The sequence below is a fragment of the Mobula hypostoma genome, chromosome 7 (genome assembly GCF_963921235.1).
Source record: "Mobula hypostoma chromosome 7, sMobHyp1.1, whole genome shotgun sequence".
Taxonomy (NCBI): domain Eukaryota; kingdom Metazoa; phylum Chordata; class Chondrichthyes; order Myliobatiformes; family Myliobatidae; genus Mobula; species Mobula hypostoma.
This window is the reverse complement of record NC_086103.1, coordinates 166,282,220-166,309,610: the sequence shown is the minus strand read 5'-3', so window position 1 is coordinate 166,309,610 and position 27,391 is coordinate 166,282,220. Positions and strand designations below refer to the sequence as shown.

Below are 27,391 nucleotides of genomic sequence, written 5' to 3'. Positions count from 1 at the left end.
TGCTGCATCTCGGTGGAATGAATGTACTCCTGTGCCCACCCAGTACATTATGTAGTGGATGGGAGACATTGACCAAGATGGCATGCAACTTAGACAGCATCCTCTTTTCAGACACCACCGTGAGAGAGTCCAGTTCCATCTCCACAACATCACTGGCCTTACGAATGAGTTTGTTGATTCTGTTGGTGTCTGCTACCCTCAGCCTGCTGCCCCAGGGCCTTACAACCCAGACTGGTCAAAAAACAATTGTTACAGAAACAGCAATGAAGAATCCTTCCATACAGAGATGAAGGACCTTCATTGTCAGCAGCATAATGGGCAGTAAGTAATACACTAAAACAACAGGAATTCTGCAGATGCTGGAAATTCAAGCAACACACATAAAAGTTGCTAGTGAATGCAGCAGGCCAGGCAGCATCTCTAGGAAGAGGTGCACTACTCATGTATTTGATGTCAACCCAAATTATTTTACAAGGCTAAAGACCCTATCTCAGTGGTTTCCAAACTAGGGTCCACAGACCCCTCAGTTAATGGTAGGGGTTCATGGCATAAAATAGGTTGGGAACCCCTGCTCTAGAAGGAGGGAAGTAAGAAAGTATATGGATTTGAGATCAAGAAATAAACGATCATCATTGCTATGAACTCTAAAATTTACGGCATGGAATACCACACTGGCATTGCTCTAAACAACAAAACAGCCCCTTAAACTGTTTCCTCTAGATCAAAGGCTCAGGGTTTCTCGCAATGAGATTGGAACATCAGGTGGAAAGATGAAAGCTTTGTGAGTAGCTGTAGGATACCTACAATTTAGCAAAGAAACTTGCCACAGTTTTGATCAGAGAAGCTAACTTTTTATGACTGTCGACTCTTCCACTCATGATTTAAAGCAGAGATGATTTATTTTAGGGATACAGCATGGAGCAGGCCCTTCCAGGCTAACAAGCCACACTGCCCAGCAACCCACCTATTTAACCCTAGCCTAATCACAAGACGATTTAAAATGACCAATTAACCTACTGAACAGTGGTATGAAACTGGAGTACCTGGAGGAAACCCACTGGGTCATGAGGAGAATGATTCCTCACCCAATTACTGCGACTTTTGGGTTACCAATGATAGAATCAAATCACTTAACCTCTTCAGCTCGTCGGATGATTGCATTTCTTACTTTAATGGCTAGAAGATCCATTTTGCTGAATTGGAAAGAAATTAATCCTCCTACCACATTTCATTGGTTTTCTCAAACTATGCTGTGTTTAAATTTGGAAAAAATTAGAAGTGTTGTTTATGACCCCTCTATTAAATTCAAAAAGACTTGGAGGCCATTTATTCAACATTTTCATATGATGTAAGTCGACCATTTCCGAACTTATTTTATTTCTTTGTAATATTGGTTGAGAGGAACGGAGTCATCGACACTAAGGTTTTCTCTTTTCTCCTTTCTTTTATGATGTTACAAAACAGCCCATGTCTTTTTTTTTTAGTTTAGTTGATTAATTGTGTTTAGGTTAGTTTTTTTGGGTGGGGGGTGTATTTTTTTTCCTTTTTCATGTTTTTTTTAGATATTTTTCTTTGTTTTATATTATTCATTTGTATCCTATATGATTGAGAGTTTTATTATTTAAGTGTTATCTGGCTTTATAATCACCTATGCTAATTATAACAGTGTATTCCCAATAACTTTGTACTACTACGATGTTATGTTTATTTTTATGAAACTAATAAAAAGATTGAAAAAGAAAGAAAGAGAATGATTTTGCAGTGGTTTGCCATTGCCTTCTTCTGGGCAGTGTCTTTACAAGATGGGTGAACCCCACCCCGCCAAGCCATTATCAATACTCTTCAGAGATTGTTTGCCTGGTGTTGTAGTCGCATAACCAGGACCTGTGATATGAGATGACTGACACCAGTTCCCATAACTGCACAGCAGGTGCTACACCTTGCCCCAGGAGGGAAGGAGTGACTTAGATCTCACTTGCTAGAAACGCATCTCTAATCCACGACCCTAGTACATCATGAGGGGCATAAATAGAGTGAATACACTCTGGGAAGGGGTTGATGAGAGAATAAGGTAAATAGAGAGAAGCGATTAATACTGGATTAGTGCAAGGCTGATGGTCATTATGGATTCACTGGGCTGAATGGCCAGTTTCTGTGCTATATTTCATCATGACTCTCTGAGTGCAATCTCTCGTATATCAGGAAATGCAGCAAACAATTAGTAACTGCAATCGGCCTGATAGAGAGCGCCCAAAATTGATCTGGAATTCTGACACGCCAAGCTATAATAGTGTCAAACTAATCGCTGCAAACCTTTTTCCATGGAAGTGATGTCCTAATTGAATTTTACCTTCCTTTTTTGCCATGCTTCTACAGTTTAACTCCAGTTTCCAGTGAGATGTGTAATTTGTTCTAATGAATTGTGAAAGAATTTAAAATAAAATGGTCCTCAGTAGTCCTTATTGAATTGCCTACGGTTCTGATAGGATTTCTTCATAAAAGCATCTTTTGAAAATAACTAACTTTTTGTGTGCATTAATTATATTTTATACTAAATGACTATGTAATTTCTGTCAATTTCCCTTTGAACAGTTTGTTCAGTCATTTTCTAGTCAAGTCCGACTCTTTGTGACCTCATGGACCATAGGGTTCATAGGATTTTCAACAGACAATAGACAATAGATGCAGGAGTAGGCCATTCGGCCCTTCAAGCCAGCACCGCCATTCACTATGATCATGGCTGATCATCCACAATCAGTATCCAGTTCCTGCCTTATCCCCATAACCTTTGATTCCTCTATCTTTAAGAGCTCTATCCATCTCTTTTTTGAAAGCATCCAGAGACTTTGGCTCCACAGCCTTCTGGGGCAGAGCATTCCATATATCCACCATTCTCTGCGTGAAAAATTTTTTCCTTAACTCCGTTCTAAATGGCCTACTCCTAATTCTTAAACTGTGGCCTCTGGTTCTGGACTCACCCATCAGTGGGAACATGCTGCCTGCAGAGTGTCCAATCCCTTAATAATCTTATATGTTTCAATAAAATCCCCTCTCAGCCTTCTAAATTCCAGAGTATACAAGCCCAGTTGCTCCAATCTTTTGACATATGACAGTCCCGCCATCCTGGGAATTAACCTTGTGAACCTACGCTGCACTCCCTCAATAGCAAGAATATCCTTCCTCAAATTTGGAGACCAAAACTGCACACAGTACTCCAGGTGTGGTCTAGGGCCTTGTACAGCTGCAGAAAGACCTCTTTGCTCTTATACTCAATTCCCCTTGTTAAGAAGGCCAGCATGCCATTAGCTTTCTTCACTGCCTGCTGTACTTGCATGCTTGCTTTCAATGACTGATGTACAAGAACACCTAGATCTCATTGTGCTTCCCCTTTTCCTAACTTGACTCCATTTAGATAATAATCTGCCTTCCCGTTCTTACCACCAAAGTGGATAACCTCACATTTATCCACATTAAACTACATCTGCCACGCATCTGCCCACTCACTCAGCCTGTCCAAGTCACTCTGCATTCTCATAACATCCTCCTCACATTTCACACTGCCACCCAGCTTTGTGTCATCGGCAAATTTGCTAATGTTACTTTTAATTTCCTCATCTAAATCATTAATATATATTGTAAATAGCTGCAGTCCCAGCACTGACCCTGCGGTACCCCACTGGTCACCGGCTGCCATTCCGAAAGGGACCATTAATCACTACTCTTTGTTTTCTGTCAGCTAGCCAATTTTCAATCCATGTCAGTACTCTGCCCCCAATACCATGTGCCCTAATTTTGCCCACTAATCTCCTATGTGTGACTTTATCAAAGGCTTTCTGAAAGTCTAGGTACACTACAAACCCCTGGCTCTCCCTTGTCCATTTTCATAGTTACATCCTCAAAAAATTCCAGAAGATTAGTCAAGCACGATTTCCCCTTCGTAAATCCATGCTGACTCAGACAAATCCTGTTACTACTATCCAGGTGTGTCGTAATTTCATCTTTTATAATAGACTCCAGCATCTTTCCCACCACCGACGTCAGGCTAACCGGTCTATAATTCCCTGTTTTCTCTCTTCCTCCCTTCTTGAAGAGAGGGACAACATTAGCCACCCTCCAATCCACAGGAACTGATCCTGAATCTATAGAACATTGGAAAATGATTACCAATGCATCCACGATTTCTAAAGCCACCTCCTTAAGTATCCTGGGATGCAGACCATCAGGTCCCGGGGACTTATCAGCCTTCAGAGCCGACAGCCTATCCAACACCATTTCCTGCCTAATATAAATTTCCTTCAATTCATCCATTACCCTAGGTCCTTTGGCCACTATTACATCTGAAAGATTGTTTGTGTCTTTCCTAGTGAAGACAGATCCAAAGTACCTGTTCAACTTGTCTGCCATTTCCTTATTCCCCATAGTAAATTCACCGGCTTCTGTCTTCAAGGGCCCAATTTTGGTCTTAACTATTTTTTTCCTTTTCACATACCTAAAGAAGCTTTTACTATCCTCCTTTATATTCTTGGCTAGTTTACCTTCGTACCTCATTTTTTCTCCGCATATTGCCTTTTTAGTTACCTTCTGTTGCTCTTTAAAAGTTTCCTAATCGTCCGGCTTCCCACTCGTCTTTGCTATGTTATACTTCTTCTCTTTTATTTTTATACTGTCCATTACTTCCCTTGTCAGCCACGGCCTCCCCTTACTCCCCTTAGGATCTTTCTTCCTCTTTGGAACGAACTGATCCTGTACCTTCTACATTATTCCCAGAAACACTTGCCATTGCTGTTCCAATGTCATCCCTGCTAGGGAATTGATCCATTGAACTTTGGCCAGCTCCTCCCCCATAGCACCATAGTTCCCTTTGTTCAACTGTAATACTGATACGTCTGAGTTTCCCTTCTCTCTCTCAAATTGTAGATTAAAACTTATCATATTATGGTTATTACCTCCTAATGGCTCCTTTACTTCCAGGTCCCTGATCAAATCCGGTTCATTGCACAACACTAAATCTAGAATTGCTTTCTCTCTGGTAGGCTCCAGTACAAGCTGTTCTAAGAATCTATCTCGGAGGGACTCCACAAACTTCCTTTCTTGGGGTCCAGTACCAACCTGATTCCTCCAGTCTAGCTGCATGTTGAAGTCCCCCATAACAACTGTAGCATTACCTTTGTGACATGCCAATTTTAACTCTTGATTCAATTTACACCCTACATCCAGACTATTGTTTGGGGGCCTGTACATAACTCCCATTAGGGTCTTTCTACCCTTAGAATTTCTCCGTTCTATCCATACTGACTCTACGTCTCCTGATTCTATGTCCCCCCTCGCAAGGGACTGAATATCATTCCTCGCCAACAGAGCCACCCCACCCCCTCTGCCCATCAGTCTGTCCTTTCGATAGGACGTATACCCTAGAATATTCATTTCCCAGGCCCTGTCCACTTGAAGCCATGTCTCTGTTATTCCCACAACATCATACTTACCAATTTCCAACTGTGCCTCAAGCTGATCCACTTTATTTCTTATACTCCGTGCATTCATATACAATACTTTTAATTCATCACCTCACCTCCTATATCAATTCCTATTTCATCAAAGTTGCTGGTGAACGCAGCAGGCCAGGCAGCATCTCTAGGAAGAGGTACAGTCGACGTTTCAGGCTGAGACCCTTCATCAGGATTAACTGAAGGAAGAGTTAGTCCTGACGAAGAGTCTCGGCCTGAAACGTCGACTGTACCTCTTCCTAGAGATGCTGCCTGGCCTGCTGCGTTCACCAGCAACTTTGATGTGTGTTGCTTGAATTTCCAGCATCTGCAGAATTCCTGTTGTTTCAATTCCTATTTCACTTGGCCATACTGTACGATCCCTTCTTGAGCTTTCTGCTCTGTTGCTTCTGCTGTCATTCTTAACTTTTCTTATTCTCACTTTCCCTTTATCTCCATCCTTATGTTTCCAGTTCGTCCCCTCCCCCGCCCCCCCCCCCCATTACTTAGTTTAAACACACCCGTGTTGCAGAGGCAAACTTGCCTGCCAGAATGCTGGTGCCCCGCTAATTAAGGTGCAACCCGTCCCTTTTGTACAATTCATCCTTACCCCGAAACATATCCCAGTGGTCCAAGAATGTAAATCCTTGCTTCCTGCACCAGTTCCTCGGCCACACATTCAGATCATTATCTCCCTGTTCTTGACCACTCCAGCATGGGGAACTGGAAGCAAACCAGAGATAACCACCCTGGAAGTCCTGCTTTTCAGCCTTCTTCCGAGTTCTCTGAAGTGGCCCTGTAGAATGTCTTTCCTCTTCTTCCCCATATCATTTGTGCTGACATGCACCACCACGTGCCATAACTTCATGGCAAGATACGGAAGTAGATTGCCAGACCTTTCTTTGGCGTAGATATTGCTGCTGCCCAGGTTGGGACACGGCTGGGTTTGAACTCAGGACCATCTGCCTTGAAGTCCAGTGCTGATGCCACTACACCACCAGCCAGCCCTTTGAACAGTTTACTGACTCAATTTAAGAATTAATGCTAATGCAAACTGTTTACTATCAATGGCTAGCACTCAAACTAGCAAGATAGCATTACTTCAGAAGTTAGCGCTTAACTTTTATGACTAGGTTGCGTATTGATCCTTATAAACTAGTTTTGTTTGTCATATGTACATCAAAACATACAATAAAATGCATTATTTTGTATCTTCCCCTCTGCCATCTGATTCCTAAATGGACATTGAATCTTTGGACACAACCTCACTTTTTTTTTAACTATACAGTAGTTTTGTTTTTGCACATTAAAAATCTATTCAATATACGTAATTGGTTTACTTGTCTATCTATTATTATTATTATTTTATTTTATTTATTTATTTTCTCTCTGCTAGATTATGTATTGCATTGAACTGCTGCCTCTAAGTTAACAAATTTCACATCACATGACGGTGATAATAAACCTGATTCTGATTCAATGACTAACGCAGTACAAGGATCATGCTGGACAGCCCACCCACTAATGTCGCCATGTTTCCAGTGACAACAACCATGCTCACATCCAACTAATCCCAAATGTACATCTTTGGAATGTGGGAGGAAACCAGAGCACCTGGAAGAAACCCATGTGGTACAAACGCCTTTATATACAATGCTAGGAATTGAACTCTGATTAGTGGTTGCTGGTACTGTTATGCAATTGCACCAACACTAGGCTACCATGCCACCTGTTTACAGCAATAGGATCTGAATGCAGGAGAAATTAGAGTATTTCATGGAGCACTTCAATCATAGGAAGTCATGGGGAAGTACTCTAATACCTGAAGCAAGTTTAGTTATGGCTGTCAGAGGCCAGTCGTGAAAAACCCATCTGTCAAGGAATCATCCTTAAATAAACAATTTTCAGATACTTGATCCATACTCATAAGGTCATATCAGCTCCCTAATGATTCAACAGTAAACTGATCCAATGAAAACCACTCAGCTGACACCTGTACCAATCAGAGTCTAAAGAAATAGATTGGCAGTTGATACCGATACAACACTGGTGCCAGTGAAATGGGACTAGGGACTGGACAGTGGTGTGAAGGTGAGCAGTGGAGCAAAAGGACGTATGTACATGGATCAAGCATGACCCTTCTTTAGCAATCCTCCAGGATCATGGGTGTCTCACTTCCACCTGGGTAATGTGGATTTTACAACATAGAATACTTGTTTTGAAGTGGGGTAAATAAGGGCAAGTAGAAACTACTAATTATTCCCCAATGGGACAACTGGGTGGCTGACAAGTTGGTGGGTGGGTGGCTTGTGAGGTGATCCTCTTACACTTAGCTTCTGTTGCTTCCAAGCCCAGGCCTCAAGGTTCCCAGTACTATCCTGAATGTCCTTTTCTGCTTCCAGCGGCCAAAGACCAAGAATTGTCAAGAATCAGTTTGGATGTCATGGTTCTGTAAGAGGGCTTTGATCACTTTCTTCAATCTTTTCCTCTGTCCTTCTGCTAATCTCTTCTGTCACCCAGCTTTGAATAGGTTAGCTCTTTCAGGCGTCTCGCATTGGGTTTCTGAACAATATGGCCTGTGCTCATGGGCAATTGAGTCTATCTAGGGCTGTTACCCCTGGAAAAGGCACTAACTTTGTTTTTCTTGTCTTTCCAGTGAACCTGGAGAATCGTACAAAGATAGTATTGACGTGCTCTTGATTATTTTCTGCAGTACCAGCAGATACCCTTTGTAGGTTGCTTAACCCATAGACTACTGCCAAATTTCACCAAAATGACTATAGAGTATTCCTAGACTGATAGGATCTGGAATACTGTGAGAACATAGATAACCCTAACCTCCAAGCTTTCTCCAGTCATATACCATTTAAAATAAACAATTTTCCTTCATTGTGAGTGATCAATATAACATTAATAATGAAATTCCCCATGGCTTTGAATGCACCATAGCAGCCTTTGGCCAATTAAAGAAAAGGATATTTGAAGATCAAGACCTCAGGCTTGGTACAGTTGTTATTCCTGTCCTACATGCTTCTGAGACCAGAAATATTTACAGTTGTCTCAAGACAAGAGAAAAATGTCAATAATGGATTCTCCACAAGATCCTCAAACTTCACTGGAAGGACAAATGAACTAACGTCAGTGTTCTCGCCAAGGTCAACATCCCCAGTATTGCGGCCATTGGGCAAGCCGTATTACTCACACACCCAAACTCCTGAAAAAGACACTCGAAGCTCTGATGTGAGAGGGGAAGGATTCAAAGGTTTCTTAGAAGAAGTGTAACATTACCACTGACTCTTGGGAATAGAGAAAGATATAGAGAAAGAACATTCAGTATGGTGTTCAGAACCTTGAGGACCACACAACAACATACATAAAGTAGTGGCACCATCAGTAAACTCTCTGTGTTTCCCACATTTGACCTTATTAGTACCCTTAGGAGAGAGAGAGAGGAGAACGTCGACTCAGACCATGAGAGGCCTGCGTAGGGCATTTTCATGCCTTACAAGGCACAGATTGGAAATCTGTGTGGGGCGCCACTCCTCGCACAGACTAGAGCAATGTGTGATTAAGTGCCTTGCTCAAGGGCACAAACACGTTGCCACAGCTGAGGCTCGAACTAGCGACCTTGAGGTAACTAGACAAACGCCTTATCCACTTGGCCACACGCCCAACACAAGTACCCTTAGGACCACTAAATCAGAATGGAAGTCAGACATCTGCAGTGCAACAGATAGTAGAAGAAGATGAGCAGGAGGAAGGCAAGGAAGAAGGTTCAATAGTTCAATAGCTACATTTAACATCAGACAGCGTGTACAATATAAGCCTGAAATTCTGACTCTCTGCAGACATGCTCAAAGCAGAAGAAAAAAAATCCAAAGAATGAATGACAGAAAAAAGACAAAGCGTAATGTAATCGAATTATTAGGTGGAGAAGAAAGTAGGTGGAAGCATGTCTGAAGTAAGCAGTGTCAAGCTAAGCCTGAATTACAGCTCCAGTGCTAACGTGGGGATGAAAGCAGATCCTTATAGACCATAATTAGGAGAGCAATTTAACATTGCATTGAGCACTGGACTGGAGTAACAAAAAAAAAGAAGAGCTGGTTCAAGATTTTGAAGAAGGTTTTCAGAATCCAGAGTATCAGTGGAAGTGGTTGAAGTCGGTGGGAGTGGAAATGAAAATCAGCTGCTGAAGTTCAGTAATTAATGGAGATCTCAGTGCATTGCACCGTTTCTATGGGCACTGCATTTCCAAGTGACTCGAATCATTTGAGCAATTAGTTTTACAGTAGTCACTAGACTCCATGATTGTAAAATACTATGCAAAACATTATGAGACATTTTAATATGATACAATATAAATGCAAGTATTTCATTCTTTTTCATCTCCTGGTCGCCTCTATAGTCACATTATCAATGCATTGGGTGACAGAAGAATTCTTTTCACATGCCCAGCTTTAGATATGCCATAATTAACATTCTTAATCATCAGATTTATTACATATTGATCCACTTCCTGTTATATTGAATTAATGAAAATATAGCAGACTGTTTGACTGAATTAGAAACCATATAACCATATAACAATTACAGCACGGAAACAGGCCATCTTGGCCCTTCTAGTCCATGAAACGATAGAATTCATTCCCTTATAAAAGTTTCCTCTAATTCCATATGCACAACTTGGTCCCATTTCAGTTTATTCATTTTTCTTTTCTTCAGCCACCTGTTATTCTATTTGGAAATGTTGGCGTGTGTTCGATATCAGTTGCTAAAGCTGATTGTCTATTTTACAATCTCAGAACTCTCAGAATCAGGGCTAACATCACTTATGCATGTCATGAAATTTGTTGTTTTGTGGCAACAGTACAATATATTAAAAAGCTATAAATCACAATGAGAAATATATATTTAAAAAAATAAATAAGTAGCACAGAAAGAGAACAAAAATAGTGTTCATGGGTTCATTGTCTTTTCAGAAATGTGATGGCGAAGAGGAAGAAGCTGTTCCTTGAGCATGTGTCTTCCTCCTCTATATAAAGATGGTTTCTCCTTCTCTAAATATATAATATTTTATATCAGTGTCCATAAGATTTACATCTCTCAGCCATGGAACATACTGTTTCTACCTAATTTATTCTATCCAACTTAATTGTAACTGTCTTTAACAACATTATAAATTCATGAAAATGGCTCCAGTCATTCCTTGTATTACCTTGTATTCCATTCATTATCATGTCACTCCATTACAAGTAAAACGTGAAGACTATCAGGAGGGTGCAAAAGAAGCTAACCAGGATGCTGTTTGGCTTAGAGGTTAGATAAACTTGAATTGTTTTCTCTGGAGAGGCAGAGACTGAGGGGAGATCTGATAGAAGTTTATAAGACTACGAGAACCATAGAGTAGACCATCGGTATCTTTCTCTCAGAGTCAAAATGCCTAATACTGGAGGGCATGCATTGAAGTTGGTGGGGGGGGGAAGCAAGTTCAGAGGAGATATACTGGGTAGGCTCTTTTTTTTAAACCACACAGCGAGTGATGTGCTGCCAGGGGTTGAAGTGCGGACAGATATGATAAAAGTGTTTAAGTGACCTTTCAATAGGAAGGAAGTACAGGAGCCCCGGGACCCACACTACCAGGTTCAGGAACAGTTATTACTTTTAAACCATCAGGCTTTTGAACCAGAGGGATAACTTCACTCACCCCATCACGGAATTGTTCCCACAACCTATGGATTCACTTTCAAGGTCTTTTCATCTCATATCTCTATATTTATTGCCTGCCTATCTATCTATCTATCTATCTATCTATCTATCTATTTATTTGTTGTTGTTGTAGTAGTAGTATTTCTTTTTGCAAATGCACATTTTGTTCTCTTTTGCACATTGGTTGTTTGTCTGTCCTGTTGGATGCAATACTCAGTTTAGTAGTGTTTTAATTATTAATTATATTTGAATTAGTTTAGCATAACATCATGAGCCAAAGGTCCTGTTTCTCTGCTGCATGCTTCTATGTTCTGTGATATCTCAGTTCATTTAGGAGCAAAATAAGATGCACCGTACACACACTAATAACACAAGTTATTAGTGAGTCCTTATGTTCAATCCAATAGTGCACATAGGTACTCCAATTTCCATCAAACTATCATCTTTATAAGCAGGCTGTCTATGTAAAGGTTTTTATATTATACTTATCCATAAATCTACATCGTACTGTATCATTTTGCATGCCTGTTTGTCCTTCGATTGTTTCTTTTGATGCCTTCTAAACGTGAACTCTCAAATCTCTCCACTCTCCACATTACCCATCCCAGCATTATTCAAAATATAAGCAGTACTTCAATTTTGTTGGCCGAATTGTGTAATTTACTGAGGGTGAATAGGATTGTCACTCATTTGTCATTCCACCATCTCATTAATATCCCCTTAGATTCTTTCCCTCTTTGTAATTATTGACAGTGTCTAGTGCATCTTTAAAGTTGCAAAATACTCCATGTCACTCTTTATGTGAAAAAAAATGATGAAGTAACCTCAGAGCAAACCACCAGGGATGCCCAAACCATTTCTAAGCATTATAAAAATGCACCTTATATTCTATTTCCTTGTTTTCTTCCTCTTAACATTTGTCATCAATTTTGTGAATCTTTCTGGAACTACATGTTCTTCTTTCCTACTGCCATATCAATATGTTGTCAAAGGCTTTCTGAAACAAATGCATATCATATCCAGTGCTTTATCCGCACCGCACTTTACATATGCATCACCATTTCAATCCATATGGTTGGTGTAAAGGACAAGGAATTTGTCTCCACAAGTTCATCCTTTTAACACATTGCAGTTCTAACTTGTTTTGCATGCAGTTTGAGCATGTACTCCTTTTTTCCTGTTATCTGATCATGTTGATGTTATTTATGTCTTATATACTTGCACTATACTGATGCCACAAAACAACTACTTCAAGGCAGTGATAGTAAACATTATTCTGCCATGTGGATGTTGCTGGCAATAGCAGTACTTAGTATGCATTCACAGTTGGTTCCTGAATTCCTACTTACCTCTTCTCCTCTCCTCACCTGTCCATCACCTCTCCCTGTTGCTCCTCCTCCTTCCCTTTCTCCCATGGTCCAAGCCCCCCTCTGATAAAATTCCCCTTCTTCAGCCCTTTACCTTTCCCACCTGTCACCATCCAGCTTCTCACATCATTCTCTCTCTCCCATGCACCTGTCTTCACCTTTCACCTTCTACCTTCCCCTCCCCCCACCTTCTTGTTCTGGCTTCTGTCCCCACCCCCACCACCCCTTCCTTTACAGTCCCGATGAATAGTCTTGGCCTAAAACGTAGACTGTTTATTCCTTTCCATAAATGCATCCTGACCTGCTGAGTTCCTCCAGCATTTAGTGTGTGTAACTATGGGTGGCCAGAGGTCACACACAGGCCATTTGGAAACTATGGCAAACTTTTCCCTGTACATCAGTGATCTTGGTCGTTTTTATGAAAGTCCAGTAGTTTGTGAACAGCATTACATATCCTTTCCTCTTACACCAAATACAATTATTGTTTGAATAGAAATTTCCAAGCTGTAATGGTATCATTCAACCTGATGTTGCCAGATCTATATTCCAGTCCTCTGTATGCTAATCCAATAATTAATGCTTCCCTAATGCAGCTAAGATTTTAGAACTTTCCTCCTGTATTAACTTATTCCAAACAATTTAGGCTAAGGCATGATTGAATGCATAATCCCAGTCTTTAGAATACAGTGTGACACAAGTGTGGGTTGGGAGGTTAATTGGCTTCTGTAGATTCCCCCTATTACGTTGGTTGGTGATACATTCTGGGGTGGTTTGAAGGCAATGTGGGAAGAACAAAGCAGGATTAGTTAAGAAACAAGTCACTGCAGATGCTGGAAACCGGAGCAAACAAAACAAATGAGCTGCTGTAGATACTCATCCGGTCAGTTAGCATCTTTGGAAGGAAATGAACAGTCAATGTTCCGGGTTGAGACCCTCCATCTGGATTAGCATACATAAGTGTGCAATAGTTGTGCAGATAGATAGACAGATAGATAGATAGACAGACATATTTTGTTGATCTCGAGGGAAATTGGGTTTCGTTACAGTTACACCAACCAAGAATAGAGTACAAATATAGCAATATAAAACCATAAATAATTAAATAATGATATGTAAATTATGCCAGATGGAAATAAGTCCAGGACCAGCCTATTGGCTCAGGGTGTCTGACCCTCCAAGGGAGGAGTTGTAGCCACAGGCAGGAATGACTTCCTATGACGCTCAGTGTTGCATCTCGGTGGGATGAGTCTCTGGCTGAATGTATTCCTGTGCCCAACCAGTACATTATGTAGTGTGATTTGGTGGTCTTAAGGGCCCGTTTATAATCTAAACAAGTTAATAAATTAGTAAATTATATGTTTTGTAACTTTTTTTAATTCAAAGCATTGTATATCAGGAGGGTATTTGACATGTATAACACCCCTCAAATGGACGTACATGGCAACACATAAAGGTGTTGCAGTAGTCACAAAATGCTGGAGGCACTCAGCAGGTCAGGCAGCATCCATGGAGGGAAACGAACAGTCACCATTTCGGTCTGAGACTCTTGAAGAGTCTTGATGAAGGGTCGCAGCCTGAAATGTCAACTGTTTATCCCTCTCCATAGCTGCTACCTGAGCTGTTGAGTTCCTCTGGTACTTTGAGTGTGATACTCTGGATTTCCAGCATCTGCAGAATCTCTTATGTTTAAGGTCTTTCAATTGTAGGTTTTATTCCAATTCCAATCCATTATCACTTATCTTGGTGTCTCAATATTTTTTCATAGTTAAATGTGAAAAAGGTCTGCCAAGCAAGTAAGCTACTATAAAATTATATTAAATGTTGGACAAAAAGGACTTGACAGGTTGAAAAACCTTTCAGGTTATTGTTTTCAGCTTGCAATGACTTACAAAATCTGAAGGGAGGACTGAAGTCAAGTATGAATGAATCACTAAGCTCAACAAATGATAGCAGATTACATTATATATACATTTTGACAAAAATAATCTTGTTTTATAACTTATTTGTTCATGTATAGATCACTCAACCATCTCACTGTCTATTGCTGAGCTAACATTGATAAATACACTTTATTGATAGCTTCAAGATCCTACCACTACCTTTTAATTAGATGGATAAATTTTCTTTTTTGATTACAGGTAAGAACTGTACTTCTTTGACTTTTTTATGAACATTCATCAGGGAACCCATTCACCGCAACTGTGTTCTGTCCACTTTAAATGGATGACAACACTTTTGGATGCACTGTAGCTATGTTCTGTGCCTGTAAGTATTTTTTAAATCTGTATGCATTGAGCTTGTGCAGATTTGGTAAATCTGGGAGTATCTTTGCTGACAGGTGTTTGATATTGCAGTTATCTAAATAATGGACTTTATGATCTGTAAAATTGCAAAAACTGATAGTTGAAGTGTTTGATTAATGTACTCAGCTGAATACTCACTCCTCAATCATTCTATTATCAAACTACATGACATTTGAGATTCAATGTGTGAGTAATTCTTTATTGGAATTGTATTTTAAAGATTAAATAAAACAAAGCAGTTCTATAAATCAGAGTTTATCTGCCAATACATTGGATCTGCCTAAAATTTGACTCTGGAGGGAGAGAAATGAGAAGAGAACAAGGGAGAGAACAAGTAGTTCTGTGTATTTTGCAACCTTAATCAGCCAGTTGTTTGAATATTGTAAGGAGGACAGCCAGTTTTGCTATCTGCATTAGAATTCATGTTTGCCATTTTTGGCATTGGCCAAGTTTTAGCAACTTTGAAATTGGCTTTAAGGTGCAACCGGAAGATGGATAATATTACATAGACTATAGAACAGTACAGCACAGTACAGGCCCTTTGGCCTATCATGCTGTGCCAACCCTCTAAATTATTCCAAGATCAGTCCAATCCTTCCCTCCCACATAGCCCTCCATTTTTCTATCATCCATGTGCCTATCTAAGAATCTCTTAAATGTCCCTAATGAAACTGCCTCTACCATCACCCCGGTAGCACGTTCCATGAATCAACCATTCTCTTTGTGAAAATAACACCTACCCCTGACATCTCCTAACATTTGCCTTGAAACATCTTAAAGTTGTGCCCTCATGTAAAAAACAGGTATGTCCGAGGAAAATATGTCTAGCTCTAGGTCCTGATCAAGAATCTTAGAGCAAATCATCAGCTCTTTCTTCTCTCTGTAGATGCTGTCTGACCTGTTGAGTTCCTCCAGAATGTTGTGCGTGTGTGTGTTACTCCAGCTGTCCACTCTATCTATGCCTCTTATCATCTTGAGCACCTCTATCAAGTTACTTCTCATCCTCTTTCTCTCTAAAGAGATTTGCTTTCACTGTAGTTTATACTCAATCATTTTCCTTTGGAAATTGTCACTTAGAAATTGGCATCAAGTCATGCTCCACAACGACAAACTCAGAAGTATTTTCATCAGAAGATATGATATTAGTGGGATGGAGAGGATACAGGTTACAAAGTACATGATGATACTCACTTCCAATGTCTGGACGAAGTTTCTTGTCATATTCCTTCAACAGGTTATTTAAAATATTTGTAGTATCTCTATCTTGCAATGTTGGAGCCAACACCCACTTCTGGTTTTTGATCGTGAGATCTTCAAAATCATCGTCATCAATTTTTCTGGAGCTGTACAATAGAACATTTGTATTTTCATTAACACCAAACTCCTTGGTGGTGCTATAAATATGGGCGGCAAGCACCAGGTTTGAAACGTTATTTTGATTTATTCAAACAGGTTTGGCCGTAAATACACAGTGGCCACTTTATTAAGCACACCTGTACACCAGCTCTTTAATACAAATAACTAATCGACCTATCACACGACAGCAACTTAATGCATTAAAGAGGTTCAGTTATTGTTCAGACTAAATATCAGAATGGGGAAGAAATATGATCCAAGAGACTTTGTTGATGGAATTATTGTTGGTGCTAGTTGGGGTAGTTTGAGTATTTCAGAAACTGCTGATCACCCAGTACCTTTATGCATAAGTCTCTCTAGAATTTACAGAGAATAATGTGAAACTCAAAAAAAATCAAGCGTGCGGCAGTTCTGTGGGCGAAAACACCTTGTTAATAGAGAGATCAGAGGAGAAGGCCAGATTGGTTCAAGTTGTACAGGAGGCACCTAACAATGTGGACTCAGAGAATACATTCGCAGAAAACAACAAGTGCAGGAGCTACAAAATAGGTCACATATCTGGGGCACTGAAGAATATCTTTTCCCATACACGAGAAAATCTGTAAATGCTGGAAATCCAAGCAACACACACAACATGCTGGACAACTCAGCAGGCCCAAGCAGCATTTATAGAGAAGAGTAAAGAGTCGATGTTTACTCTTCAGTCCTAGGGAAGGGTCTCAACCGGAAACTTCGACTGCTTACTCTTTTGCGTAGATGCTGCCCGGCCTGCTGACTTCCTCCAGTACTTCGAATGTACTCCTACGACTTTTCCCGTGATCAGTTTGGGCGACTTCCGTCTGGTGAACAATTACCCGCCAGTTCTTAGTTCTGCTCTGATGTTGGGGACGTGGATTCCAATCTCCATGCATTGCTCAAACTTTTCCATCAGACACTATACTTCTAAGTCTATGGTTGAACGTAAGAATTCGGCTTCCATTTGCCAAGAGGAAGTGCGGTAGTGTAGGGGGTGAATAATTTGACATTCTAAGGGCTTAGCTATTGCCTTTTCCGATACTTTGCTATTCAGTGAAGTGTTTCTCAGACCACCTAAGATAACTAGACAGCAACAGTAAATATTCAGAATGCGTTACTCGGCTTGGAATAAAAAAAAGGTGGTATCCACATAGAATCAAAGATAGGTCGCAAACTGTAGACGTAGAAGGTGCATTTGTAAGGCAGCTTCAATCTACCCGAGGTAATTGAACGTAAATTGGCAATGTACCAAGTGCAATGCAAACCAGAATTTAATGCTGCGGTCCCTCACTATACAAAATTGCCAAATCTGACCGAATTTCAATGCAAACAAGCTCCTTTTATTTATTGTGGGAATAAATAAAGGCGGGAGCAGACATGTGTTGCAATACCATCGCTTGGTCCCTGCAAGATTAATTTCCATCAATCCTGGATTTATTTTATTAAATAATGATGATTATTACATGCTCAGTTACCCCCTACTCCTATTGCCTAAAGATGCTTACGCAATTCGGTGTAAATCATCTGTAGTTTTAAATTCTCCCTTCTTTAGAGTTACAGAAATGTCCGGTCCTGATTTACACCCCCACCCCCACCTCTTGACCCAAGTCTCTTATTATTTCGATGGAGATAACACAATTAAAAATATGGTCAGGTGAGTCCTCTTTTAAGTGCTTAGTCTTAGGCTGTGTGTTAACCCTTAGCATAACTCGCTGCTTTTAGCCAGTTAGCTATCCGAATATTTAACCCCACCCTTCCCAACCTCCCTAAATCCCTTCTGCCAGCCTGACAAGTAAGGCAGGAAGGAATGGGGTTCAGCTACCGGGTGTATACACCTGGACGGACGCATCATAAATTCAACTGCGACATCAGAGATACTGTAAAGTCCTTCTTATTTCCCAACTTTTGCCCGAAAGCATCGGGCATCTGGATGAACCGAGCGTGCGAGCACCAAACACCACAGGCACGAAAGCAGGACGACTGTCCTCGTTTAAACAAGGAAAACAAACAAAAAACAACTTGCTTACCAAGCTTGGAAAACTGAAAGAAGGAAGAAAGCAGCGAGCAGTTTGGTTGGCATAGCTGAGGGAGATACGAAGGAAGCAGCGAGTCGTCAGATGCCCGGGAAAGTGCCGGGAGTATGCTGAAGGGACAAGACGGGAGAGTTTCCCGCCTGTCTGGCTAAGCAGCGGCAGTAGCCTTCCAATATCTCTCAGCCCAGGACCATCCGGACTCGCCGCTGAGATAAGAGCGATACGGCGACAGCTCTACAGCCAGCCATAAATCACACTCGCACCTCTGACAGGTGTAAGCGTTTTGGACAGCTCCACTGTCTCCACCCAGGCACCGAATGGCTGACAGCAAATGGCCCCTCCTAGGTGCAGCGACTCTAGTCCGACGCTTCCCACTTCATTCGTGCTTTTTTCATTGCGAGAGAAAGTGACAGAGCAGCGATCTCCAAGTGGCTCGAATTCCCTCTTTGCCCATTATTCCAGCCGACGGGAGTCCCACAGGATCATCTGACGTCAGGTCTCACCCCCAGAATCGTGTGGATAGTTTGAGGAACTCGAACGAGTGTGAACGAGGTAACGTCTTCCCGTTGACTCTTTAACGGCACCGATGCGTGTTCATGTGTGCAGTGAGTCTGTGTTGCGAGCATGCATGACAGTGTGCATGTGTGTTGCGTGCACGTATGACCCCGTGGATGTGCGATGTGGGCTTTCTGCTTATGCGGTATAACGACAGTGTTGACTATTGGTTCACCCGTTTATTGATTCCGAAATTAAGTTCATTTTAAATTTGTTGCCCATTCTCACCCCCAATGCTTCCTATTTCCCAAACTGCGCTGTGAACCGAGTTGCTATATTTCTGACTTAAGTATGAGGTTGAATATGACTATCCTTCAATTCGTTGATAATGTTATCACAAACAGTCTGCTGGAGGAATTGAGCGAGTCAAGGGGAAAGGAATTGTCGAACCCCTGCTTTAGGACAGGGCACCCCATCTGCGTACAGTTATCTGGGCGCCATTGACGGTGCCCAAGTCTAGCCTAACAGCAGCGTTTAACGTCTGTGAAATCTGTTGCGCTTTCTGGGGAAGTTGATAAACAGTCAGTCAACTCCCTCTGGAGTGTGTTATAACTGCGGTGTAAAGTGCCATCCAATGGATTCGTTAAATATGGATTTTGGTGCCGGTGGATCGAGCAGTTTGGTTGCTCATTCCGCGCCGAAAGGAACAGTGATCCTAAAATGTCGCTCGGCAACACCCCCCACCCACCCACCAGTCATCCCTTCCAGAAAGCACTTGCCTGCAAAATGTATCGCTGTGATTTGGAAACTTTTGTTATGGATGTTTTTGTTAGTTAGAATCTTGGGGCCAGAATACAAATACTGGCAAAAGATGACTAGGAATCCGTGGGCGGGGAGAACCCGGTCATGCAAGTATGTGGATATACTGTACCTATAAACACTGAACGCAAGTCGGTGCTGAATTACTTTTTTGCTTGCTTAGGTCACGGCGAAAAAGAAAATTGGCTGCAAATATCCAACTGATCAAAGGCGTTCATAAAAGCGAATAGAAATTGCCTTTTGCTCCTCTCCCCAGGCTCTCGGGATTGAATGCAGCCCGGTACAAACTAACTGTTGCTGTCTGGAGCAGAGCGAAGAGAGAGAGAGAGTGTGAGAGCGAACAGGAATATTAAAGTGGGATATGGAGCAGATCACACTTGCCCTTAAATGTCCACAGCTGATGCGTTGCCATCAACAGCTACAGGGCAAGCTTGTTAAATTGCAGGTAAGTGACTTGTGGCGAATCAACCAGATGTTTGACATTCTGAGACCAATGTGTGGGGCACGATCTGCTATTTCTTAAACTGCGTTGGCATTTGGCAACCGAACAGATGTCTTCGGGCGGACTCTAGAATTGTAGTCTTTCTTAATGTCAGATCAAGTCAAACTCACTTCTTGGGGTCTCTTGAACACATTGAAAAGATTGCGAATAATTGAAGGAGGTCAGAAAATAATCAATCGCGCGGTACGTCACTTTGCAGTGCAAACCGATCTCTGTGCTAGTGTGCGGAAAGGTAGATAACTTTACAGACGGATAGCTTGATTGGCGTGGCTAAACGTTGAAACTTCAAGGCATCGTGGATACACAGCAAGACTGTTTACATGATATGGGTACCTCAGAATAGCTGTCGTTATAACATGTAGAGTTTCAGATGTAAACATTGAATCCTTGAGATAGAGAGGGTCGCTTGTAGAATGGTATCTTATTCGCCACATATGTATGTGTTTTTTAAAAGTACCATAATTTCGTACTGAATATAATCGTACACAATTACAAATAGATTTCAACCTGTACTTTAAACCTTGTGATTAATTGTTAAGGTATATTATGGATCGATAAAATCTTAAATGTATGCATCATTCATAATTGGGTGCACACACACACAAACACACACACACACACACACTGACATTTGAATCTCGCTGTATATTCTGAATAATATATAAATACCATAGATCCCAGACAATGAGCAGATGCTTCCTTGCCTAGAAATGAATTGTAAAGGAGACTGGTGGACTTTGAAATTGGTTTGTGATTTTTTTTTCCCCATAAGGGCAGAGATGCAGAAGGCTGCAGTCGTAAAAAAAAACAGATAGAGGACGGGAATGGGGGGAATTAATATCAACAAACACCTTAGTCCTTAAAAGCTTGGCGGATCCACACCGACTGCTTGTTTTTTTTTGTTTTGGGAAGCGAAGCCCTGGCGGCGACTGCAAGAAATGCTCCCCTCTCCGTTTCACGTGGCTAGACCGTGTTGGGAGAAGGGGTCGGCGGCCCAGGGGACTCTGGAAGGCGAGTTTGAGGCAGACGTTCGTCGCAGGGAAATCGATCCCCAGTCCAGTGACAGTCAGTGATACTAAGTGGATCTCATTGGTCCTGAGTGAGAAATGAAGCGAGGCTGGAGGCGGAGGTTTCCCCTGTCAGATTAACACAGTCTGTAAGCTTCGGAATCTCCCACACCGAGATGCTCCGTCTCCTTGGGATGGAGGTGATTTCCAGTGCGGGGAGTTTCCATGTTCGATTCAAAACAGTCTACGGCTGCAGTCATTTCCTTTGTGGGTGACTGGGGGCGTGAGGTGGATTAGATTTCCTTTTGATTACAGGGAATTTATTTATAACGGAATGACTGGATAGCGAACGCTGCAGGGAATAAAGAGCCCGAATGCACGGGACCGGAGGTATAAATGCAAAACACAACCGAACGCTATTTGAAGTAACATTGGGGCGGATGCGTGTGGATGGGGTACATCTTGAAGTAAAATCCATCATAGCCCGCAGTCTCCATTCCAGATTATAACTTTCTGCATAAAACCGTCTCATTCTGGCAGTGCACGAATACTAGTTTTTTTTTTCACCCGTAATGCGGGGAAACCCATGTCGAGTGTCTTTTTCCCATCTCAGAGGGAAGAATGAGCACATCTGGGGTGGGCGTGCGAACGTGCGGTCTCTGGTCCCTTGTCGTCAACAAATAACTCCCCCACATCTCTGAAGCACGATTGATGTACGAAAACAACACCCCTGGCCACTCATTTTTGGGGAAAAAAATAGCAAGTTGGACATTGCTCTTCTAACTGTTATCAGATTCGCAGGTTTTCAGTGCCTAACGTTGCCGCTCCGAATAAAACTCGATTGTGTCAAAATATCCTTTTTATGATTTAAACACCCGAGAAAGCCTCGAGTAGCAGAATTCCTCTAAGAAAACTGATGAATTTTCACCTCGGAAGTAACGGAACACTGTTTAACACTTTAAGCTCTATTAACTAATTGGTGGTATTCGCTTATAAGGAATGTACACAAATCAATCTCGGTGTTGGGGCTAATTGGGCGAACGTAAACCTACTTTAAATGATCACCAAACCGTGATGTTTAGCGCACATGACTGGTTTAATTAGTGCTATCATTATTTGCTTGGCCCGCTGAGTTCTTACAATAGATTGCTTTTGGCTCCATCATTATTTGAACCGTTTTAGAAATGCAGGTAGAGAGATTTCATAACACGGTGAGCTGATTCAGTTTAACAATTTCCATTTACTGAGAGGGGAAAAAAACATATGATCTGTGCTCAGCTGAATAGCAGCAATTATATAATTGAGAGCAAATATCACAAATAGGATAGATCTCAATCAAATCTTATAAAATTAGGCAACTGACTTCCAGTTGATAGAGGTGAAGCCTTAACGTGTTTAGGCTGGGAAAATGACTGTAACATTTGCACAGGCAAGAAGTGCCAGCATCTAATATATATATATATATATATGTATGTATGTATGTATGTATATGTATATATATATTGTCCAGTCCTAGTACATCATGGGACAGATATCTAAATTGTCAATTGTGTTTAAATAGTTCAAGAAAAAAAACTTGAGGGTAAAACTTGCATTTGCAGGGTATTAGAGGACACCCAGCTCTTAACAACCGGCTGAGAACTTTTATAATGAATGCTGGAATGCAAGGCGCAACGACCCGTGGAGAGAGACGCTGGCGATATTGCAGATTTTAACCAGACCCAGGCTGCTTTTGAGTTGACAGTGCTCCAGCCAACCAGAGTGGAGTTGACTGGTTAATTTCCTTGTCGGTTAAGCTTGGAACCCCACGCCTGTATAAGTGGCTAAGATCAATATTACGAACATGCTTTGTCTGACACTTCCCTCCAGTCACTGCATTCTTTTTCTCTAGAGAAATGACCCACTTTTATTGGGGCGAGATTAATGTACTTTCTGTTTCCTCTGCCCTTTAAGTTGTTGTCTTTCCCTAAGTAAAATAAAATACCATAAATTACAATACGATACTGTATATATTTTTCCACAGCGGATTCTGGGATTCTGGCTAATTAATCCCTTGGTTAGTCCAGGCAGCTACTTATTTGGGATAACTTTTAAAGAACAAAAACTATCCTAGAAAATAGCCAGCATGTTTATTTGGGGCTCAATGCCACTTCATTAGGACAGAAGTCTAATTGCTGAAAAGTTTCTAACTTGTGTCAGTTGCATAGACATGTGGCCATTAGCTGCCGCAGCATGCTTAGAGCAAACAGTTTTTAAGTAGCATCAGTTGTGTGTGCTTGTGTTCAAATTACAGTAATTACAGTCAATTACAGCTGACAAGAAATAAGCGTTGTCAATTTAGACAGTTTTGTTCACTTCAGTTTCAAGCATTCCTGCTAGGAGATGCCAGAAACTCCCAGAAGTAAAAATAAAATGATTTCACTACTTCAACAAGTTAGGACCCTCAAAGAATTTTAAGGTATTTACAACCATCTTGAATGTAACAATGAAAATGAAGATGTGGAGGATGCAATCATCAAAAGCATTGTAAGAAGGCAGTCCCGTATCTGCACTAATTTTGTTCACTTACCATCAGTGTAAAGATCACGGTAGCATGTTGGTCGTCCATCCTATCAGATGATAGTGAAAACTGTGAAGGAGAGTTTTTAAATTGTAAAAGCAGTTGCACTGAGGCAGTTCCACTCTCTTGACCTCAGAAGTCGAGGTCCAGTGGTACGAGTAATCATCACAAACTGTTGTCTTCCTTGGTTGCAGTGGAGGACCATAACTTCTGTGCCTGACCATGCCCTTCGCTCTCCACAGAGTGTTCCAGATCTACCTTCCTGGCTATTGGATCTCACTGTTGATCTCATCCGCCCAGTTCGCCGGAGCTGACATCATATGCTAGGACAGACACGACTCTGTTTCACCAGGGTATGATGCCCGCCAGTTACCCTCACCTTGTTTATCCCACCTGTCAAAGTGGTATACTGGGGTGTGGCCATTGTCACATGCAAAGAGCTACTTGGAGCCACAGATGAGAGCTATGTGTTCAGTAGGGACAAAAGGTGAGTGAGCTGCAGTAGAATGGACACAACAAGCCCAGTCACCAGAGGTGTTACCACTCCCTGGACACCAAATACATGACAGCATTCATTGATAACTATTAGGGACTATACACACTTTTATAGCACTATAGTGTCATTGGTAGTGTTCTAATTTGTTCCATGTTTCATTTAAATAATACTCCGTTAAATGGTGGTTTGTCTTTTTTACACTTTTAAAACTATTTCCATGAAACTTTGGTAATTGGGACAGCCGCTAATTGAGCCAAAATGTGCTCATCCCGATGTGTCCCAATTAGCCCAAGATCACTCTATATGTATATACAGTATATAAATTAAATAAGTAGTGTAAAAATATTGAGGTAGTGTTCAAGGGTTAGTAGGGTCCCTTTAGAAATCTGATGGTGGAGGGGAAGTAGCTGCTATTTTTCTGCTTTGAATTGCAGCTTCCAAAAGGCAACATCCAGTTCTGCATACAGCATTAAAACAAAACCACATAGTCCGTCTCAGTGATTTAAATAAAAACAGAGATGCTGGAAATTTGAAGTAAAATGGAAAATACTGGAAATATTCAAACGGTCTGGTAACATCTGTGGAGTGAGAAGCAGAGTTAATGCTTCAGGCAGATGATCTATGAGCAAACCTTTAAAGCAGGGGTTACCGACCTGGTAACCACAGACCCCTCCGTTAATGGTAGAGGTCCATGGCATAAAAAAGGTTGGGAACCCCTTTTTTTAAAGGATACGTATTGGCAAGGATGCTGGGGGAAGAGGTCTACTTGTGTGAATGTTGCCAAGGGGACTTGTACATCCATCTGAAGGGACTGAAGGAGACTCAGTTTAATGCTCTGACTGAAATGGCATCTCTCACTGTATGGATCGCCCCCAGTTCTGCATCTGGATGTCAGTGGAGAGTTTATACCCCAGTGTTTAGGGTAGGAGTGCTGCTACCTCTGTAGAAAGGGTGCTACCACTTTCAAAGTTCAAAGTAAATTTATTATCAAAGTATGCATATTTCACTCTCTACTACCTTGAGATTACTTTTCTTACAGGCATTCACAGTAGAACAAAGAAGTGCAATAGAATCAAAGAAAAAGTATACATAACAAAGACTGACATACAACCAATGCACAAAAGAAGATTAACTGTGGATAATATAATAACAATAACAATAATAATAATAATAATAATACATAAATAATACTGATAATAAGAGTTGTAGAGGCCTTGAAAGTTAGTCTCTAGGTTGCAGAATCAGTTCAGTGTTGAGGTGAGTGAAGGTAAATTTTAATTTTAACAGGGTTTGTATGAATTTTTAAAAAAGTAATAGGCTACACAAAGTGGAGTTCTGGATATTTTAAAAAATACCCAGTTGTATTATGCCAGCTAAGTATTTCTATTCCTGTATCCTATAGTTCTACAAATCTGCAATAGATGATCCATGTGTGGGAGTACATTTACGGTTGAAACAATAAACCCTAATACTCCGCTTTGCTCACTGTGTTATTGGTGTGATCTGGAATTGTGTTAAAGCCTTACTGTAGAATCGTCACCATTGCTTTTTCCTTGTGTAATCCACTGGTAACTGTAACTTATAGCATTTCATTCACTAGCATGAAAGATCCGTTACCCAGCTTTCAATGCATCTCCGAACAACAACAGATTTTGGTGTATTTGAAGTGGTGAATGAAACGCACCAAATAAAGTATGCCTATTTTCCTCTAATGTTTCATAGAAAACAATAATTTGCAACTAAAATCCTGGGCAAATGTGACTGAGAGGAAGAAAGGAGATTTGGATAATTGATTAGAACAATTGGTCCCATGATAAAAGGCTTAATGTAAATGGTAATCTTGCTGGTATCTAATTGCTTTCAAATTCAAGTATTATTATTCCTTGAGGCTTGGCTGCTTATTGACAGCTCCTCATTGCTCCTTTGGCAATATAAATGTTATTACTATTTAGTTTTACCCTGAATTTCATTTTCTGCTATTTTTAATATACCTGGACCATAAGATCATAAGACATAGGAGCTCTGACATTCTATCATGGCTAATTTATTATCTCTCTCAACCCCATTCTTCTGACTTTTCCCTGTCACCTTTGACAGCCGTATTAATCAAGAAGCTATCAACCTTCACTTTAAATATACCCAATGACCTGGCCTCCAGAACCGTCTGTGGCAGTGAATCCCACAGACTCACCACTCTGCCTAAAGAAATTGACTCTTCATCACAGTTCTAAAGGGATATGCTGAGGCTGTACCCCCTGCTCCTAGAATCCCCCACTATAGGAAACACCCTCTCCACTCCCACTCTATCTTGGTCTTTAAATATTCAATAAGTTTCAAAGAGATTATTTTTCTCATTCCCCCCCCCCCGCCCATTCTTCTAAACTTCAGTGAGTACGGCCCCAGAGTCATCAATTGTACCTGTGCACTGGTAAAATATATTTCTGTATGTGATTTTGCAGTCCATTAACACCAGGAAAGTAGTGTTCTCGTTGAACACGATAAGTGAAGGATTTGAAATACTGACAAGATTCACAGAATAAAGTATAGGGGGATAAAAAGCTAAATATCCTACTCAAATTACTTACCTATCATAATCATAATCCATCATTCTCTTGGAGTCCAAAATATTAGCAATATCTGGTGAATATGCTCAGGCTGATGTAATCCTACCTCTTCTTTTTACATCGGGCCAGTGATTGAATTATTCAGTCTACATAGAAATCCCATGTTGAGAATATATAGTGAAGGACAAAAATATAGAATTCCTTCTTTGGTGAATTATCTTTGCTTGAGGTTAAGATTCCTATAATTTTGCTGTAACTGCCATGAGTAGAATGCTCTTCCCTTTGTCTCTACCTTTCCTGCTGAGCTCGGGGGTCGATCTGCCAACAAGCCAAGTGAGGACCGGTGAATGAGTGGCTCACTTCAACAGTAGAAGGTTTGTGATTGAGAGGATTTTACTTAAAAGGTAAAACTGCACTGCCGCAAACAACAGAAACTGTAGCTTCTACTCAGATTTAACAAGAATTTTCCCTTTCCCTCTTCATCTAGCCTGAGCAAATAGTACTTAACCTCTCTTCCCTTGGCTTATCAGGGACATGAGTTAATTGTGCAGCACAATTTTTAATATTACAAAGCAATAATTTTGTATTATGTTCCAGGTGAGTAAAGCACAGTTTTGGACGTGTCATTGGTGCACATTTCACTAAGTTTTCCAGTCTGAAGCTGGTTGAATAGAATTATCCATAC

General features: G+C 41.0%; 2 protein-coding genes across 2 annotated transcripts in view; one reads left to right on the top strand and one right to left on the bottom strand.

Annotated features, from left to right (window-relative positions):
• The window catches only part of LOC134349733 (gamma-aminobutyric acid receptor subunit gamma-3), a 771,468-nt gene extending 753,072 nt beyond the window's left edge, over positions 1-18,396 (bottom strand). The window contains exons 1-2 of the mRNA XM_063054505.1: positions 18,258-18,396; positions 16,051-16,202 (exon numbers count right to left, since the gene is read on the bottom strand). Coding sequence (XP_062910575.1) covers positions 16,051-16,202; positions 18,258-18,310 — 205 coding nt within the window. The 5' untranslated portion in view covers positions 18,311-18,396. The remainder of the gene's footprint in view (positions 1-16,050; positions 16,203-18,257) is intronic.
• Positions 18,397-18,678: 282 nt separating this feature from the next.
• Positions 18,679-27,391, top strand: part of gabrb3 (gamma-aminobutyric acid type A receptor subunit beta3) — a 729,956-nt gene continuing 721,243 nt past the window's right edge. The window contains exons 1-2 of the mRNA XM_063054508.1: positions 18,679-18,815; positions 19,834-20,022. The gene's annotated coding sequence lies outside the window, so the exon portion shown is untranslated. The remainder of the gene's footprint in view (positions 18,816-19,833; positions 20,023-27,391) is intronic.